The sequence below is a fragment of the Tinamus guttatus genome, unplaced genomic scaffold, assembly GCF_059628265.1.
Source record: "Tinamus guttatus ecotype Peru unplaced genomic scaffold, ASM5962826v1 Tinamus_guttatus_pri_ptg000383l, whole genome shotgun sequence".
Lineage (NCBI taxonomy): Eukaryota > Metazoa > Chordata > Aves > Tinamiformes > Tinamidae > Tinamus > Tinamus guttatus.
In genome coordinates this window covers 4,574,245-4,594,678 of record NW_028288917.1, presented here as the reverse complement: position 1 = coordinate 4,594,678, position 20,434 = coordinate 4,574,245, and the positions used below count along the sequence as shown (strand labels likewise).

Here is a 20,434-nt window from a genome sequence, read left to right as displayed (position 1 = left end):
CTTGTCTCTTCTCTCTAATTTATAGGGAATTTAAATACCTGTCTTAGCTGTGTATTTGATGCCAGGAACAGGTCACCAACTGATAGATGCATGTGCATTAAATTTAAGGACTTTTCAGTGTATGGTTCAGTGATTTCTGCCTGTAATGCTGTCTCCAACCTCTTTTGAGTATGCCTGCACTCTATATGAATAACGCATGATTTTCTTAAAGACGTACAAGTATGTATAGGCTTTTAAAAGGATTGCCATAGATTTTACTTATTTACTAGTTTTGATAAATAACTTCCAGTAACACATATGGACTATTTAAACAAATTAAAATTGCATTCCAGTTTCTAGATAGTGGAAGAGTTTTCAGTTTGCATTGATTACCTGTTCTTTAGAAGTATGTCTTTATGCAAGATAATAGAAACAATTAAAGTTGAGTTGAGTTATTTTTCTCACATTCTAACTGCACATCTCCCAGCTGGAACCTAGGCTTCTCATCTGTTCATTGACCTTAGAAGCCATTAAGAGTTCCTAAAATGGGAAGATACCCTGAAATCAGTCAGTCTTTTTAGCAATCATTTAGGAATCTAGAAGGATCAATATACTTAAATATATGACAATAGAGATACTGTTTTGACTGTCAGAAGACAATTCTCCATTTCAATGAATTTGTTGTGACAAAAGCCTCACCCTTTGCACACTGAAGGAGAAATACTCAGTTATGAGAAGACAAGAGCAGCTCTCATTAGGGTGCAAAAAGTCTCAATAAGATGTGTTTCATAGGAAGCACCTTATTTTTTGAAATTTCTTCAGTTCTAGTTCTGTTTGTGATGTGGTAAATTCCAAATGGAAACAAACAATTCAAATGAACTAATTATTAATAATTTTACTGCCTACCTCTCTTCATTGTAAACATATGCAAAACATTGTGTTGCATTAATTTAAAAGCATCAAATGTGACGACTTTGGAATATTGAAAACAACTTTTAGTGTGGTGTTTATGCTACATGACAATGTGTTGTGGAATTAATCATTTCCTTCGAACCAGGTAGACTTCACCATTAGACTTCATCAGTGTTTAGGAGATTTCAGATACATTCTGTCATTTTTTCATTTGTAATCTTATTAAATAATAATAACAATATTTCTTCCAAGAAGAAGGAAACAAATGTCCATAGGGCTTTGTGACTGTAATATTTATATTTACATTTATGTTTATATTTATATTTATGGAACAGACATTTTCATTTGCAAAATTCATTTTTACTTTATTATATATGTAGAAATGAAAGCTTTAAAAAGTGTTTTGTCTTTATTCTGTGTATTCACTGAAGATTAATAAACTGGATGCCAGGCACAGAATAGTGATTCTATAAGTGTACTCATTGGCTTATGAAATCTTTAAATAGATTCATTCTAATATTTTGATATGTTCTGTGCTCTAAGTTGCTCTTTTACATAGAATATTTTCAGATAAAATAATGCTATGACTTACAAAAGCATCTAATATTAGTCTTTGTGGATAAATAACCATTTTAAACAAAGTAGAGCATTAAAAAAAAGTAAGTGAAAAAGAAATTAACCTTTGTGAATTTCAAAATATAATTACTTGTCTGGGGAACAATTTTGAAGGAACAACCAAAAATATAGTAATATAGTAAAATTAATATAGTAAAATACAGTAATTTGGAGCCCCAAAACAAATTTTAGAGGCATAATATCCATTTTGGAGAAATTAGATTCAGAGGACAATGTTGCACCTGTTTAAAAGTAATTTTCTTCATGGTATGGAAAACTAGTAACAGCTGAATTCACATAATTTGGCATTTTAAAGTGATTTAGTAAAGTATGTAGCTAAGTATTTAACTGTAGGTGTCTAAATAATGCCCTTATCTTCAGTAGAGCTCCTCCTCATCAAATGAACTTGAAATTCTGTAGTGGTAGATGAGGAATGAAGGAAATCCAGAGAAAATGGAAGCAGAGTATTAGAAAATATTTAAGAAGTTTCTAGTGCTTTTGTTGTTGGACCCAATCATTTTAGGCTAGATTTCTTTTCCTAAAAAAATAAACTATTGGACTTCTGTGGCTTCGTCTATGGTGGAGTTTCCATCTTTTCACTGATCCAATTCAACAAAATAATGATTCATAAAATTCATATTTTAGACGCACTGAAAAGTATTTGTTATTATTTTAAATATTCTTATATTTTTTGAATGTTGTGTATATGATGGAAATTCATGACAGTTTTACAAATGGGATATGTCAAAATTACTGTTTTGTGTTTGTTATTTCAATGATGGGGCAATATTTAATATGAGAAAGTAACTTTAATTTTTTTCTTTCTTTCTTTCTTTTTAGCTGTATCTTGTGGTATTCCTGAATCCCCTGGGAATGGTTCAGTAATAGGTAATGAATTCACTTTGGGCAGTAGATTGATATATGAATGTAATGAGGGCTTCAAGCTAGAATCTAGTCAACAAGCAACAGCAGTGTGTCAAGAAGATGGATTATGGAGCAACAAAGGGAGATCACCTGTCTGTAAATGTAAGTGGGCATACAATTCTCAAGCATATTTTCCTTGAATTTTCTCAGGAAAATCTTCAGTGATTATGTTGAAATTTTATGTATACATATCCCTCAAACTGGAAATTCAAGAACATATAGCCATTTAGTATGAAGGAAATTAGTCAGGGCCTATTTTTTTAATATAAAATCGTTTATCTTCTGCAAAACATTTGACTTAATCTTTAAATCATTTCATGTATATTTTAACTCTTCACCATTATTAGAGAATTATGTTACAATTAGTATTTTTATTCATTTTTAATATGGATTCTTAAAGAATGGAAGCAAATACAGATTCTAACATAGATCAGTACAAATTCTAAATGAATTCTTAAAATTCTGCCCGTTTAGATAATGAATCAGGATAAGTTGTCCCTCCTTGCCCTCCTGGCCTGCCCTTCCTAAGGAGCCTGTATCCATCCACAGCAGCATTCCAGACATGTGAGCTATCCCACCATATCTCCGTAATCACAAGATCCTAGCCTGAAACCAGACACAGAGCTCTATTTCCTCCTGTTCATTTCCCATGGCAGATGCATTTCTGTGTAGGCACTTCAGAGAGGTATTTGAGCATGCTGATTTTCCAGAAGGGGTGCAAGATGTTTCGCTGTAGTCTTGTCTAGTAGGTTCTTCGTTAGCTGCATGCAGTTGCTGGAGTACACCTACTTGAGCCCTGTTTTTGTGACGGCGTGGTCTCCATAGAGACCTTTCCCTGTCTTTCTGGGTTAAGGCGTAAGAGCAATGCTTAAAATTAAATGCGGCAGTTACACTAAGAACATCAGAAAGACTGTTCAGAAACCCCTATAATAGCACAAACATGTTCTGAATTCAGAACCAGCTGCAGAGGGAAGGCAGTACATGGAACTGCCCTTCATTTTTCTAGAAAAAAAGACCAAAGTGCAAAACACATAAATGGAATGTTTAATCAGAGGGAGCATCAATGGGTTCTCTTGAGGGAAGAGGGGAGTATAACTCTCTGGGTATTAAAAATATATTGAATATATTGAAAAGATATTGAAATATATCTGCAGGGAAAGAAAATCAACTTCTACATTCAAAACTATCCAAATTAAATAGATAATGACAACCAATGAGCTAAAAATTGTAATCATTAATAAAAATTGGCACAATTGTCAACATTATAAAGTTTTGCTTAATATTTATAGTGTTCTTATAAAATAGATATAGCGCTTTTTCTCATCTTTGTCCAATTTTTAAAAATTTAGACATTCTGGAGAAAAAAAATCTGTATTACTTAGTAAAGCCAGAACTGCAACAGTATAAAAGACCTGGCAACTAAATGACAATGTTAAAACCAATATTTTCAAAGTGACTGCTGTTCAGTGAGACGTGCTTTACCAAAGATTACCTACCCGCAAAGAGAAGAAGAGCTTGGGAAAATATGCATAGCATCCTCTTTTTGTAGTATGGCTACTGTAAGGATAAAAATATTTAGTGTCCAGTGACAGAAACGTATCAGACCTGGTGAACAGCAAAAACAACACAGAAAGGTAAATGGTATATAAATGAGTTAATTTTAATAAACCTGGAGATAAAATAAAGGTTGAAATAAATAAATGCAGCTTGTGTTGCAAAGTATCTCTGATAATATAATGCCTGAGACAGACATTTGAAGCTCCTTTTTTTTTCAATAAAAATATACCAGCTCTGGATCAGGGGAAATTGATTCATGCTGGTCACACAGCAAGACACAGAAGGATCATGGACTTTGACTCTTGAACTAAGAGAAAACTGAACTGAATGATAAGTAATTTACTTCACTTGTTTTGCGTTCTACATCATCAGCACAGGATTAAGGGAACTAGTTATATCTCGATTGCCATTTGAATGTCTTTCTAAGGTTATTCTTAAATCCAGGCCAATGTTCCAATTAGAGTGCAACCTTATAATAGTTCAGAAATTAATAGACAACACTGTATGAAGCTTGCAAAAACTTTTGGATGAAAGTACATAACTGTTGGAAAAGAATGTATGGCATGAGGTACAAAACCCAATTCCATCCAAAAGTTGTCAATATACCCAGGAAATGTGGACAAATATATATATGTGGGTGTGTGTGTGGGTGTGTGTGTGTTGGTGTATGTGTATATATCAATATATAAATATGTTACTGAACAATTTCGTGACTTGGATACCATCTCTACCTTTTTTTTTTTTTTTTTTGTCCTAAAGATGACATATAAGATTATCTATCTTTTAAGGAGTCACTGTATTTAAAAAACTTAGTTTAAAAAAAATATATATCTATTATTCTATGGACCCTAGATACTGACCTTCCTCATGAAATAAAGATATCAACCTAAAACCAAGATTCTTTCTCCATAGCAATCGGACCTCTTGTTAGGAAAGTAGCTTGAAAATATTATTTATTTTTTTTCTGTGAATAATGTAGAGATACAGATGTTGTATCCTTATTCATCTTCCATGAGAAGAAACCTCAGGAATGTACTGCAAAATATAAGTTTGCTCTGACAAGTGGTGCATTCCAGTACTGTAAACTTTTGACTGAGATGTGATACAGTCCCAGTGTTTGGATTAGTGAGAATTTAAGTGTGTATTTTTAGAAGAACTAGAGTAAATGGAACACATATTTCATCTAAAATTAAACATCAATTTTTTTCATGTTGGGTTGAAATAAAAAGCTCTCTGGGCCAACATAAAGGGTAAAATTTTAAAAAGGCATGCTACAAAATGTCAAAAATAAATTCTTAAGAAAATGATAACTGTGGTTAATGAATATTCTAGAGTTTTTCCAGCCATTTAGTAAAAAGAGGTACAATATCTGATTGAAATGAATAGAAATATAATCTTTTTTTTTTGTTCTGCAGGAAATCTGGAGGCATGAAGTAAGAAATCTTAAGAAATTTCTTTAAATTTCTATTAAGAAATTTTAAGAAATGTGCATCTTAAGAAATTCACAGAAAAAAGGAGCATTAGTTTCAGCAGAATCTAGTAAATGCAAAGCAGAGCATTCTGTTCTGTGCATCGTGTCCTGCACTCTGTGCTTTCTGACCTTACCTAAGGAACTGACTAAAAATGCTGTCAGAGGGTCAAAAAATAATGACAGCAAATTTAGTGTCAAAATCTATATCTATGTTTCTCCTCACAAGATAAGAAGGATTGAATGTCTGAAGGACTTACTGCAAGATCAAAATGTTACATTCCTACCAGCTCCATAATTTGAAATTGAAATACCATAATTTGTATAAAAATAGGAATGGATATAATAGACATGTTCATATAAGATGTACTCACATAGGTTATACTGTATATTTACTGGTGCTAACGTGTGTACCAATATATGTTTTTTTACTAAAAAATAAAATAGAATAACTTCTTAGCCCCTACTCTTTCTTTCCTTTCCGTGGAAGTGAGTAGATGCATGACCGACAAAATCAAATCTGCAGCTAATTAATTTTACTAAAATTTTAATTACCTGGGATGTGTTCTGCAAATATATCACTTTATTTACTTCTCAGTTAGTTCCTAATATACTGACTCAGATTAAACCAGATGCCTTACTTTGTGCTAGTTTCTGTAATACCAAGTATTTCAAGGAGCACCTTATATCTAAATTTTACGATTGTATAGTCTATAAATTGTAGGTCTCACTGTAGATATTTCTGAGAGTAATAGTGTGGCTTAACTCTAACAGCAATGACATGGATATTTCTTTCTTATATTATTTTCTAGAAATCATTTCAAAGATAATTAGAAAATTTAGAAGTTTTTAAATAATTTTAATTTTCTTTCTACAGACCTACTTATGCTACTTTGTTTCATGTAGTAGTTCTGAAGTAAAGCATCAGTTACATTATAAATAAAAAAATAAATTTGGTAATGTATATGGGGAATGTATCATCGCTTATTGTTCCTAGATCTACAGTTAGTGGCATTTTCTATTAACTAGGACATGCAGAAGACCTATGCAACAATTCTGCAAGCATTTTTTAAATAAGTCCTAACATCAGAACTTTTTTTTCCTTTTTGGATGGTTCTGCTACACAGAACATTAGTACTTACTGATGGTTAGTGCTTGTTCATTGAGATATAGTAAAACATTTCTAACATTTTATATTGAGTTTGAATACATTAGACTTGTAACAGATTGAGTTGACATAGCTGACTGAATTGACAGACTGACACAATACTATTTGACCTTTTTGTTTATCTGCTCTGGGGTTTGAAAACCTTTCTGGTTTAAATGTGGTGAACATCAAGAAGCATTTGATTATTTTGTACTGGATTCTTTTTTTCCTCTAGAACACTGGAAAAATCAGCTTGCTGAAATGATCCTTTTCTATCTTTGTTCTTAGGCAAGAGCCTAAGATAGGTGGATAGGATTATTTGATTTTCTAGTGTCATCCTATTTTACTAATTATTATGAGATTAAAAAGCACTACTTTGTTTTTTCTTTCATACTATACTGCCTTGGTCTTAATTTTGAATTGTTAATCTAATATTGAATTCAGTCAAAATAGTATATTTGAACAATATAGTTGTAATTAATTAGATTATAAATTGACATTATAGTGAATGCCAAAATGCCCTTTCCATTTCTTTGGGATCTTTAAATAATAGCTGATGAATGACGATCAAGTATCAGATGCCATTATACTTGCAAATAGTAACAAATTCCTAGAATTGAGATCATTTTTATCAAACACATTGCATTTGTCTTTTTTTTTTTTTTTTTCGCTTTGAAGCAGTAATTGTATTAAGAGTCAGGTAAATGGTAGCTGACATTTAAGATGCTGCTGGGATAGCAGGGGATTTATTCATTTATTTATATAATAATAAGCAAAGGCAAGCAAAGCCTTATAGACATAAGAGTAACTCAGTAAACAGGAAAAGTCAGTTTTCTGGTATTCTATGCCATTGAAAATATCAATAACTAGTTGTATTTATTGACCAGAAAACAAGTAAAAAGAGAAGAAAAATACAAAGTATTAATTATTATGAAGAGTTAAACCTAAGACCTCTGCCCATTGCTGCACAAATTCTTGTTGTTTTAGTTATTCAAAAGCTTTGCTTGCCTTTTTTTTTTTTTTTCTCAGTGCCAGTATTCATGTAGCAATGAGTCTTGAGTAGCAAATATATTCTTGTGCTGATAGAACAACTTATTTTTCAACATTTTTATAGTAATTACATCTGTGGATGAATGCCCTACTTTTGAGTCTGTTCAGAATTATCAGTACGTGGAGACCATAATTAAAATTAGCCTTAGTATCATTTCAGATGTTAATTATGTTTACTGATTTATACTTTATGCCAAGCAGCATTATTATACAACATTTCCGTATAAAGCGGACTTAGGAAAAAGAGAGCACCTCTTTGAATCTGCAGAAAGTCATCTATGTAAATAACAAGTAACTGTAGTGTGCAACCTGTAATTTACAGGAGAGACACTCTTAGGGCCAAATTGATTAACTCAGTCTTAAACCATGTGCACTAAATCAAGCATCTGTTAATAGTCTATTATTTGTCTCTTGAAGGGCAGGGAAAATAATAAATAAGAATCATTATGTGTAAAATTAAAACCTTAATTTTTTTAAATAATAATTTTAGTTGATTACATCAACACACAGTCAGAAACTAAAGAAAGTATATTCTATATTCAAACATTAACTTCTTCAAGTAGAAATTCTACACCCATATAATGAAATCTGATCTTGTGTGTAAAATGTGCTCGCAACAAGATACAAAGCATATGTGTAGCTAAGCAAAATAAATTACATACTAACAATGTAGCTCATTTATATATTTATTGAGCTTCTCCACTCTACGTGTCCTAAGACACCATCTCTGCTTGAGATGACAGTTTTTATTAGTGACTGTTAGGCTCAATAAGAAGTTTCCTTTCATCTTTGAAAGGACCATGTTTCTCAAAAAGTTTATTACTTCAAAGGAAAAAGTGGTAAAAATGTTTATCAGGATGTTGAATACTTATTTAGAATAATCTTTGTCTTCTGATAGACCTATATGATTTCTGTCTGAAGTGTTATGGGAAGTGCCTTAATGTTCTTGATAATATTTAATAAAGAACTGTTTCTTAGTTAGTAATGTTTGTTCTTTTATTGTGAAACACAGGTTAACCGTTTTAAATTAAATTAGTGGGTAGGAAGTTGTCCTTTAACTTGGAAAACTGCTTCTAAATGATTGAAATGTTATTATATGACATTATTTTGATCACATATATATCAAAAGACATAGATTATTATTTTTATCATTTACTGAAGATATTCTGCAAAGTGGTGAAAGTCTAAAATTTTTCAGAAGTGCTTCTGATATTACTTTCCATACATTTCTGTAATTCTCAGAACCAGTCTCTTTCATTACATATTCATACTCTTGATAAAATTACCTTGTACCTCTCTGACAATGAAAAGTAAGTCTAGAGCTTAGTAATTAATTTTTGTCAGCTTTATGGGTCCTTCATCTGGTTTAATAGTGTAAATTTATTGTGACGTAAGTGATAATCAGATGCTTGTTCTTATTCATTCAGAGAGGGCTTTTTTTTTTTTAACATACTTTTACCTATTTGTTCTATTTTACACATAACAAAATAACTTGAATGTAGAAAAGATCAGAGACCATGATTCCTGAATGTATCAGATCTTTAGAAAAAAATTAACTTTAAGGTACTATATTACAAAAATCAAACAAATAGACAAAAAAAAATTCTTTACTTTTTCCTTTCTTTTTTTTCAAGTATTTCTTGAGTACTCCTGGCATAGTGGTCTGTGCTAAGGTATTCTATGGGATATTGAAATTCACTGTATCATTTCACAATTTTTCTATAGAGCGTAATTTTTGAATCACAAGAATCCGAATATGGATATTTTAAATTAAAATAATATTGACTTAAATATGATAAATAGTTTATATGTCTCTTGAATGGCAGAGCATCACTTAAAATGTGAAAAAATAAGTGTTACACATGCTTTAAAAAAATCACAATTGCAGTAAGTAGTATTAAAAAAAAAAAGAAATTTTGCAGTGACTCGCACTAACTGCGTTCTTTTGAAAAATCTGAAAGACCACAGAACTGACATCACTGTAGATTATTCCTGAATGTTGCCTTTATTTTTAATGGGTGCTATGCTAAAATGAAATGTAATAATTTTACAGAATACCTACATCATACAATTTTACACTTATTAATATGGGATATGTATAAACGACTTTTATGACACCTGGCTTGAGAACTTGATAGAGCTTTTGTTAAATGGACAGAAAAACAAAGCATTGTGTGAAATTTATTTTACATTAATTTATCAGAAGGCAGAAGCCCTAGAAATGTACAGTTTTCGCACAAGGTACACAGCATTATTTATTCTTCAATGCATATGCTATAGTCTGAGATATTTAAATGAATCACATTGAGGAGAATGTTGTTGCACTGCAGCTCTCTGAATTAAAATGTACTACAAACCTCTCCTCAGTTCTAATATTAAAAGTATATTGTTAATTATTTTTGCTGGAAATTGTATTTCATAAATGCTTGTAGTATGCTCAGTTTTATATTACAAGACTTCTGCAAGTAAAGCAACATGCGTTTTCTGTGAAGAAATGTGAGGCTAGAATACTAAAAATTACCTGTCCTTTCTTCACAGCTGTAACCTGTCCCAGCATAGAGACTCTGCTCACAGAACATGTTGTCTGGAGACTGATTTCTGGGTCACTGAATGAGTATGGAGCTCAAGTCATGCTCAGCTGCACTCCTGGATATTATTTATTGGGCCAAAGACTCATACAGTGCAGAACTAACGGAACCTGGAGTTCAGGCAATGAAAGGCCTATTTGTAAGGGTAAGGAAGATACTTGTTTTCAGAATATAAAATGTTTTTAGTGCATAACTTTTTATATAAATAGGATTTTTATTTTAAAAAAAAATCTTTAAACACCCATCTTAATTAAGCAAGCAGATAAAATATTTTAGTTGGTTGTCATATGCTGAAATTAGTTGATTAGAGCTCTTAATCTGTATATGTAAAGTACAATAAATAGAAACAGTTGTAGAATCACTGGCTCAATCTACATGATAATCTAGGATTTATTCAAGTAAGTATTGCTTAAGTATTCAGAGAATACTAGGAGATGATATAAATATCCATGTGAGGTAGATGTGACTCATCTGTCTCTTGTACATGGAAAATATAAAGGAGCAGACAGGAGGGATAGACTATGGCATCTCAAATGGCACTAAATAGCTATATCTAGGTAAAAGAATTGTAATGTAAGAAAGATGATCACTGAGGATTACATGGTCACATTTTCAGAATCAGATGAAATATGTGCATTAATCCAAAGAGGCAAATTATTTTGAATATGCCCAGTATCAAATGTAATGTGGAAAAAAAAAAAAAAAAGAAGGGAAGGGAAAGAGGAAAATGTAACTATAGTATTTTTTTGAAAAAATACTTTGCCTTCATCTGTAGGATCAAGAAATAAATCAAAAATATATGAATTTTGGATATGTTGTGGTCTATTTTAATTATAAGAAACATTTTGCATTGTAGAAGACTTAACATTTTAAGAGGTGGAAACGGAAACATCCATTTTATATTAATAGTCCTGAACATGGTCGTAGAAAAATTCCACTAGAATTGTCCTTTCCTATATTTGGAACAAACTTCTAGCCTGAGTTCCCAGTAAAAATCAGGTTTCTCATCAGTAATGGGAAGCATGTTGTTTCAAACCTAAGGCATGGAATTTGCAGAGGGAGTACTTGGTAATATTAGAATGGGAAAAAAGAACAAAAGAATGAATACATAGAAAGATTTAATCTATGTAACTAAAAATAAAGCAACGATATCTGGGTTCTTTTTTTTTTTTTTAAAAAAAAAAAAAAGGAACTATTTAAGATATTTTTAGGAGAAGGCCGAGCATGCTGCCTGGAACAGAAAGCAGTGCATGAAGATAATGTAATTTGATTTTATCTAAATAATGATCGGCTATGAGATTAATTTTGGTTCTTTTTCTTTTGTTATTTTTTGGGGGGGGGGGAAATTTCCTTTTGAAAATATGCAGTTGGAAAAATAGGGTTACTCTTTTATAACTCTTAATATATAAATTCCCATTTTAAATTCAAAAACGATGAGATTTTGTTTAAGTCAAATCACACTCCTTTTCTTTTGTACACACATACTAAAAAGCCTCTAAAGCCTAGCTTTTTTTTTTTTTTTTTTTTTTTTTTTTTGCTTCCTAATGTGCAGATACTACTCAGCTGTTTTCAAAAGCTGATTCTTCACCTGTTCTTACAATTATAGGATTCTTATGTAAATAAGTAGAAAATGGGGTAACCTGTATGAGATGTCAACAAAAAGCAAAAGGTTAGTTAGATATAGAAATCAAAGGAGCTGCTGATTAAAGATAGATTAGTTTATTTATGAGATAGATTTGTCCTCTGATAAAGGACTGATTAGGATTCAATTATTGCAAGCCCCATCTCCATATTTACTATTATTTTCATTTAGATCCAGAAATATACTGAGAAGAGCTCTAATATTCTCTGTTGCTGTTATCTGTCTGTTGCTACTTAGAATATTTAGAGAGATTTTACCTATTCAAGTTTATATTTCTGAAACAGCAGGAGCAATAACTGAAACAATGGTGGTAAAGCCTGTAATCATATGTATCATTATTAACTGTGAATAGTTTCTGTTTGTACAATATCTCTACCACATCTCTAAAGGAGTTGCAAATCATCAAATTGGAGGAGTTCAGTATTAAGAGAGATCTAACTAGTAAAATTGTTTTGTTTGTTTAAGATTATATAGAATATCTCCCTAGCAATTACGAAAATAAATCATTTGTGACATGTTTAGAACAAGGCATTCTAACTGTATCCTAGAAAAAAAGAATGATGATGTTTTATTGGATGTATAAGCATATTTAATGTTCTGCGTATTAGCATTAGAAGTTGCAATGTTAGGCCTCTCCACAAATAGCTTTAATGTGACTTTAATCAAAATGAATCCTATTCACCTTTGGTAACCATATGTGCATAACAGACTTCCATCACATATTCTAATAGTGACTGTGCTGACTGCAGGGTCATATGCAATCTGTGTTGTCCGACTTCCACCCTGGAAATTCCATGTTGTTTTCTGCAATGAACCTTTTAAAATATAGAAGAATGGGGCCTTGAGGCTTCAATTAGTAAATTTATCTGTGATTAACACACTTTTGAAAATAAAGATAAACTCACGTGCTAACTGGTAAAAAAAAATACATATATAGTTCAAGATCGTGGAGGCATTTGTGTGCATCTTTAACCACAAGGTTGTTGATTTATTTTTTTCTGGAAGCAGATGTGACAGAACATTTCTAACCAAATTGCAGTCTGATACATTCCTAAGAACTTTTTGTGTGGTATCTGTCGTATCAGGTATCTGTTGGGCTTCAGCTGACACAGAAGGTTTCTATGATAATGTGTCAAGTCTGGAGTAGAAAAGAAAAATTCTTAAGAGGTAGCCTATAATATATATATTATGTAATTATGAATATCAACGAGAAATAAGAAAAAAAAAGTCAGTTTAGAACAGTTCAGCATACAACATGTAAAGGTAGTACCTTTCAGAAGGCCTGAGAAAATAGGTATGAGGAGCAGCCTGGAAAAAGGAAACATGCTGTATAGTCACAACCTTCCTGAACATTCATATAGTTTTTGTGCATCAGCTCTGGATATGCAAATTGTCTCTAAGCTGCTGTCAAGTTGTGAAGATACCTTTCTAAATTTTCAGATTTAGAGCATGCTTTGCCAGAACAAGCATAATTTTAAGCCCTCACTATGGAATACAAGTCCAAATTCTTTCATACTTAATTTGTATTACACTTTTTAAGAAAATGTGAGGTGATACATCAAAGGAATTGTGTAAAGTGATTTCATATTTCAGTTATAGTGTTTTTTTTTTTTTTTCCCCCTAGTTATCTCCTGTGGTGGTCTTCCATCTCCACCAAATGGGAATAAGATTGGAACCTTAACAGTATATGGAGCTACTGCAATATTCACCTGTAACACAGGGTACACATTAGTTGGTTCTCACGTAAGAGAATGCCTGGCAAATGGACTCTGGAGTGGTACTGAAACCCAATGCCTAGGTAAACACATTTCTGTTTTATTTTTAATGAAACAATGCTTTTAAAACAATGAAAAATAAGGGGATCATGAATACAGAAAGCATGCTGTAATATAGAATTTATGCTGTAAGAGGTTTTTTACTACTCGCATTTTTGGGGGGTTTTGTTTGTTTGTTTTTAGAAATTCAACATTCTAACAGCTGAATGTACTCAGTTGCTGTCACGCATGGGGGAATCTCTTCTTTTACCTTCAGAGTTCAGCCTTACTTAGAAGGCAGGCTTCTTTGCTGCCTATGCACATCCTTTTCAGCAGAACATGTACTACCCGTTATCTGTTACATTGTACATTGTAAACAAAATGGTTTGTCCACCTATCATATACAGAAATAGAGGAAATAATTGCATAAGCTTTTTATAAATTATTAGGATGACTCAGTATTTCAATATTTGACTTTAGTAACTGTCTTTAAACATAGATACTTGTACAGAAAGTTACAGATTTGTTACTGATTTACACTAATTGAAAGGTTGCTATTTGTGCACAAATATTATATGTAGTGCTTTCCAAAAAGATGTAATGCACATGCATGTTTTTATTGTTAATGCATTTATAGAACATCATAATGTTTCATCTTACGGTACATAATGGATCTAATCTTTGCAGTAAACGTAATAAAGAAGGGGATCATAAAAAAAGATGAAATGCACACTAAATTCTAAATTATTCTTCTAAATTATTTCTAGTATGTTTTAAATGTTTGATTTAAACAATAGGATCAAAGAACAAGGATACGATTGTCTAGAATAAGACCATTCCCTATTTTTGAATCAATAGAACAGTAAAAACATTGTTTTATATGGAAATGATGGTAGTTATAGTAGCTATAGTATAAAATATCAAAGCTGATATCGAGAACTCATTTCCTGTATAAATTTTAGGTAGACAAATGTGGACTTTGTCTGATTAGTTCTATATCTAAAAGTAACATTTGACTTCAAGGCTTTTAAGTAAATTATTTTTCTTTATTCATTTTTGAATTGTAAAATCCCATGACCTCCCAACCTTTGGGGACATTATGTTTAATAAGAGTATGTTAATATGATAATTTTGCATATGACTAAGTATATAAAGTAGGAATGATCTTCCTCTGCCCTTGATATCTTCAAAATATCCCCTTAAAAATATTGGTAGCTATGCTTTGTTGCACCTCTGAAGAATCAAAAAACTTGTCATATTGGAAGGGTTGAATTAAGAACCTCAATTAAAATTAAAAAAAAAAAATCTAAGTGTCACTTCTTCAAATCTTTCACTTACTCGCTGAGAAATCCCTGATTCTAGAAACCAAGTCAAAATTAATGCTGCACATATTTTTGCAACAAGCCAATATCCGTATGGACATTTACAGAAGTCCATAGTATATATGGACTTAGTATATATATATATGTAAAGAACTGAAATGGAAGGCTGATGAGCATGTTAAGAAACATGAATGTGCTTAAATTTCATGATGTCAGTAAGACCACTGGCTTCCTGTGTCCTGGTAAATACTTGTGATTTTTATATATGAGGTCATTGGTGCTAATATGTCATACAAGCAAGTGATAAATAGATAGTCTCTTCCATTTTTGTGGAATGGTAGTCTATTCCACATACTTTTATAGTATAGTACCATATACCATATATAACCATAGTTTTTACAGCTTATACCCACATCAAGTTGCAAAACTAAAAGAAATGGTCGAACATAGTGAGCAAGGCATAGAGCTTCTATTTATAATAAGCTTAGCTGCTTAGTAACTCAATAAGGCTAATAACTAATAATTCAGTCCAGGCTATGTAAAAGACTTGAAAAAGCTAAAAAGGAGCAAAGCAAATCAGTTTTATCTAGCAAAAACAATTCTACTGAGGTGCTGACTAGGGGAATTTTCTTTGAGTTTTCCTGTACTACCTTTTTGTGCATATGAGATCACTGTTGTGTTTCATCCATTTCACTATGGAGCAGCATGCACATGAAAACAAAACAGTTTTATTTCGTAGTGATGTCAGGCTATCCCTAGAAAGAGGAAGACAGACAGTTAAAACATAGGGAACTCTGTATATCTAGTCCACATGAGTGAAAGTATTTCTTCAACCGTTTGTTCCATTACAAATATGGGAGCTGCATTGTAAAAAGAAAGGCTGCTATCGTACAATTTTTGTGATATGTTATACCATTCATCAATAGTGTGGTGCCTGGTATGTGTGTATCAAATTTTCTAGCAAAATGGTACGTGTTAGCTTTCATTCATTTTAAATAATTTGAAACATCATTTTATCCACTTATCAGTCACCTTAGTACATAGTACTTATTTACTCCTTTTACTCCTTTTCATTTTCAAAGGGTGTGATAATTCAGTTGCCACCTTGTACAAAATAAACAGTATATAAATCTCAATGGATTCTGTGTTTGTATTATAAATTACTTTTGCCTGGGGAAAGCTGTAGAGGATTCTTTTTTATACTCTGAGGCCTGAGAAGTATATATGACCATTGAACAACTTAGTAACAGTCTATGATAGAAATAAATTTAGGCTCAAATATTTTACAGGTGGAGAGGACCCATATGCACAGGAATTAAGGAGCAGTACCAGTTTAATCCTCCCAGTCTGTTTAAAAAACAGACTTTGGTTTCTGTGGCATATACCAGGTTGATTGCACTGTAAAATGCAGCTCTATGTTTAGAACAGTTAAATATATGCCTGTATCGAAACTGAACAAAAAGTATCGCACCTTTGACTGAAAGATTGTTAATCCTAATTTAGCCTTTGCCATTTTAAATTCAGACAAATTCAATAATGACAAAAATGCTGCTACAAGTGTGAAAGTCTAAATATAAATGAGTTATCATATGCATGTTGCTGAAGGTTATATTAGACCACTTCCTACCTCTCTTATTTCTGTCACATGAAGGGTATTCGCAACATGCACTTTAGGTGCCTAATTTAGATGCAATTTAGAGTAGAATCTAAGACCCTGTATTCCCAGTAAGAAAATAAGATGAATAGAACTATGAAGGCTCCTCCAGAAAGTAATTCAAAAAAGGTAAATTTGCTTCTTTAACCCAAATGATGTGAATGCCAGCAGTTGTGTATTTCTAAATCCTTGAAATAAACCTGATGCATGTCGTCCTTCAAATTTCTAAATTGGAAATAAAGCTGAAGGATATCCTTCAAATTTCTAAATTTAGAAATTGATGACGTGTCAGATTTATTTCAAAGATGCCTTTAGGACTAACATAAAGACTGCAAAAATTTCTAGACATACACCCAGCGAGCTCTGAATGAGCCTTTACATTTCAAAAGAATGATAATGAGTTGAAGAAGCTTCTGTGTACACAGTATATAAATGAATGTAGCTCCAGGAGCTATAGGTGAAAATAGATACCACTCATTAATCTATGTAAAGTGAATTTTTGATTTTAGTCCAGGTGAATGAACTAATTTCTACATCTCAGTAAGAGGTTTCTCAAATCCTCATTATATGTCTCAGAAGAAAGCTAAGCCAAATGGCTGCAGTTAATGAGCCCAAGACTAAAAATAGAATTAATGTCTTCAAGCATTTAGTATTGTTTGTAACTTTTCCTAGTTATAAAAAGATAAATATGAATCCTTAGGCTATTTTTTTCTGCTTTAATTAAAATCCTGAAACTGCTGATATTTAATGTTACTTCCCCTTTTCCCTCCCCAAAAGAATTTCACCTACAAGTAGAGCTTAGGCATGTGTGTCTGTATGTATGTTTTGTGTTGTACGAGTGTGTGTGCATGCATGTAGGGGGAATATAGCTCTCATCTGAAGTGTTGAAGTGTGTGCTTAATTCTATCTCTAGTATTGATGGAATTTATTCAGAGACTAAAATACTTTTCCTGAACAGATAATTTATCCTGATTTTGCATGACTTTCAGGTGCAAAACTCTATATAGATACGTTAAGAGCATACTGTAAAATCTAAACATAAATGTAAATCCATTCCACTTCATTTTCATAAATTCTTAGCATATATTTTTTCCAAAAGTAAGAATTCTGTATTCTACATAATTCTATAATATGTGTAATTCTCAACCTTTGTCGAGTGTAAAAAAAAAAAAAAATAACGCTATTACTGGCTGTGCTTTTTTCATAAATTTCTGCTCTTCTAATTAATCTAGTATGATATAATGTTTTTGAATAATATTATGATTTCTTATTGAAAAATAAAATGACCTGTATCCTGTTTGCCAGATGTTTTAGGAGAGAGCTGCTTAGTCAACTCTGAACTACATGAATATTTTCCTTAAGTCTTAAGAGCATATTTTATTAAAAAACCTACTGACAAACCCTTTAATTTACTTTGAATCCGATTTTGTGTGTATGGGAAGTTACATAAATTTTATGTTACTGCCCTGCTCTTTCAGTTCTTAATTTCTTGGGATGTTTAATCTAAATGAGTCAAAATTCACAAAAAAAAATCATTAAATCCAAAAAAAAAAATCATTAAATCCACTAGCTGGAGTGATCTGTGAATAAAATGATTCACATAAGTGCAGAGGGCTGTTGAGTTCAAGAGAAAATATACAATACTTCAGCTGGCACATCTCAGCAATCTTTGTTCCTGAAATTTCTAGTGATTCCTTGCACTTAGCTTCAATACAAACATTGCATTTCATTTTTTCACTTTTTAGATCTACCAAAAATAAGCATTTATTTTTTTCCATTCTAGTTGTATTAATACAGCATTTCTCTTTTTTTTTTTTGCATCCCTTTCATCCCTTTCACTTCCCCGCCCCCCCCCCCCTTTTTTTTTTCTTTTTCTTTTTTTTTTTTTTTTTTTTTGGTGGTGGATTTCCTTCCACAAAGTTTGCAGTTTTTACAGGTGCCTAAATCATGAGTTGGACTTTAGGACCATGCAAGACTTTTTTTTCCTTTAGAAGAAGAATTTGTTATTAGAAGAGAGACATAACAGAACTCTAACATGTAGTCAATCGAGTTGTAAATTAACCACACAGTGAGGTCTCCATTCCTAGTACCACCTTGGGGGAAGAAAGAGCTGTAACAACAGTAAGAGGAATAACAGAGTACTTAAATAAACTGAAATAATACATGTAATTGGGCAGGCTGAGTCTGAGATGGTAGCTTTTGGCACTCCAAGGCCACTCTCTACGATGTTTGGAAAGTGGGGACAATTCCAGTGACTAAAGGATAAAGAACTACATTAACCTTCAAGTAGGGCAAGCAGAAGGACTCACAGAGCTGCAGGTTAGTCAGCCTCACGTGAATCCTTGGCAGAATTAGACAGAAAGTCTTAGACAATATTTCCAGGTATATGGAAAACAAGTAGATGACTGGAAACAGCCAGGATGTCATAACCCAAAGGAAACCTGACCAAACTTATTGCCTTTTCTGGTGACTGAATCAGATGAGGGGAAAGCAGTAGATTTTATTTAGTTTGGCTGTAGCAAGAATGTTGAATCATCTTCCCATTTATTCCTTTTAGCCAAGTTGAGGACATACAGACTGTATAATACCAGGCGTTTCTAGCCAGGGTCAATTCCCAGGAACAGTTCAAGTTAGCCTAAACGAGTACTAACTAATCCTAGCAGGCAGTTTCCTAGCATTCTAGAGTGTGAGGAAGTTTCTTTTATGGATGTAGATTGCTATGTGCTAGTCACACTTAGTGCTAGAGAATGGTCCCAAGTATGTTGTGTTTATTAGCACAGATATACTTACAAAGGCCAAGGCAAATCATGAGTAAGAGAAATCAGAATACTGTGATGAAATAGTGATAGTGACTTGGGAGTTTAATGTCTTTTACTTGTAATCCTGACTTCACTAAGGAAAGAGACAACCAAGGAAGAGGGGAAAAATCATTATCCATGCCAAATTGTCCATTTTATAGCAAATAAAATGAATGATATATTTCTAATTTCAGACATTTTCAATTTTATTTTTGCAGACATTCTCCTAACAAATTTGTCATTTGTGCAACAAAATCTATAGAAACTCTCTCTATATGAAAATTAAATACTTAAATATCCCTGCTTCTTTTACCCTGGAAGAGTAGAAGAAATGCCCCCTGTAGCTTTTTATGCCTCAGCAGTTGTACAGTACACTGCTCTATCTGATTCTAATACAGGGTTTAACAAAAATGTGAACATAATACTGCTTTCCCATCTGCATTCTTACAAATGTTGGCAAGATTTGTAAGAATATGTATTTTTTTTTAATTGTAGCTGGTCACTGTGGTTCTCCAGATCCAATTGTAAATGGTCATATTAGTGGAGATGGCTTCAGTTACCGTGATACGGTAGTCTACCAGTGTAATCCTGGCTTTCGACTTGTTGGTACATCTGTCAGAATTTGTCTTCAAGATCACAAATGGTCTGGACAAACTCCTGTCTGTGTCCGTAAGTATCATTAATTTTTTGCTAGATTACTATTACTTCAATTGAATGTTAATAGAGGATGGGATTTGCAAAGGTCTTCTTTAACTGAAGTGCTCAAAGATTCACTGAATACATTTTAGATGAAAAGGATTCTTATGATCATCTAATCCACTTTCTAGTTTATAAAGAACTACATCAAGTAATTTCTCATCAAACCTATATTTCTGTTACTTCAGAAACGTGATTCTACACGCATTGGCATAGCAAATTACAGCAAATGAGCAGCAAATTACAAATTCTTAACTTCATATCTCTCTTGCTGTCTCCAAGCATAATTTCTATGTCAAGTGTGGACTCCCACTTTTTTCACCAGGAA

At 32.3% G+C, this 20,434-nt stretch overlaps 1 protein-coding gene across 1 annotated transcript in view; it reads left to right on the top strand.

Annotated features, from left to right (window-relative positions):
* The window catches only part of CSMD1 (CUB and Sushi multiple domains 1), a 994,655-nt gene that overhangs the window by 928,172 nt on the left and 46,049 nt on the right, over nt 1-20,434 (top strand). Inside the window, exons 50-53 of the mRNA XM_088530602.1 lie at nt 2,347-2,532; nt 10,191-10,385; nt 13,507-13,680; nt 19,906-20,079. Of these exons, the coding sequence (XP_088386728.1) occupies nt 2,347-2,532; nt 10,191-10,385; nt 13,507-13,680; nt 19,906-20,079 (729 nt within the window). The remainder of the gene's footprint in view (nt 1-2,346; nt 2,533-10,190; nt 10,386-13,506; nt 13,681-19,905; nt 20,080-20,434) is intronic.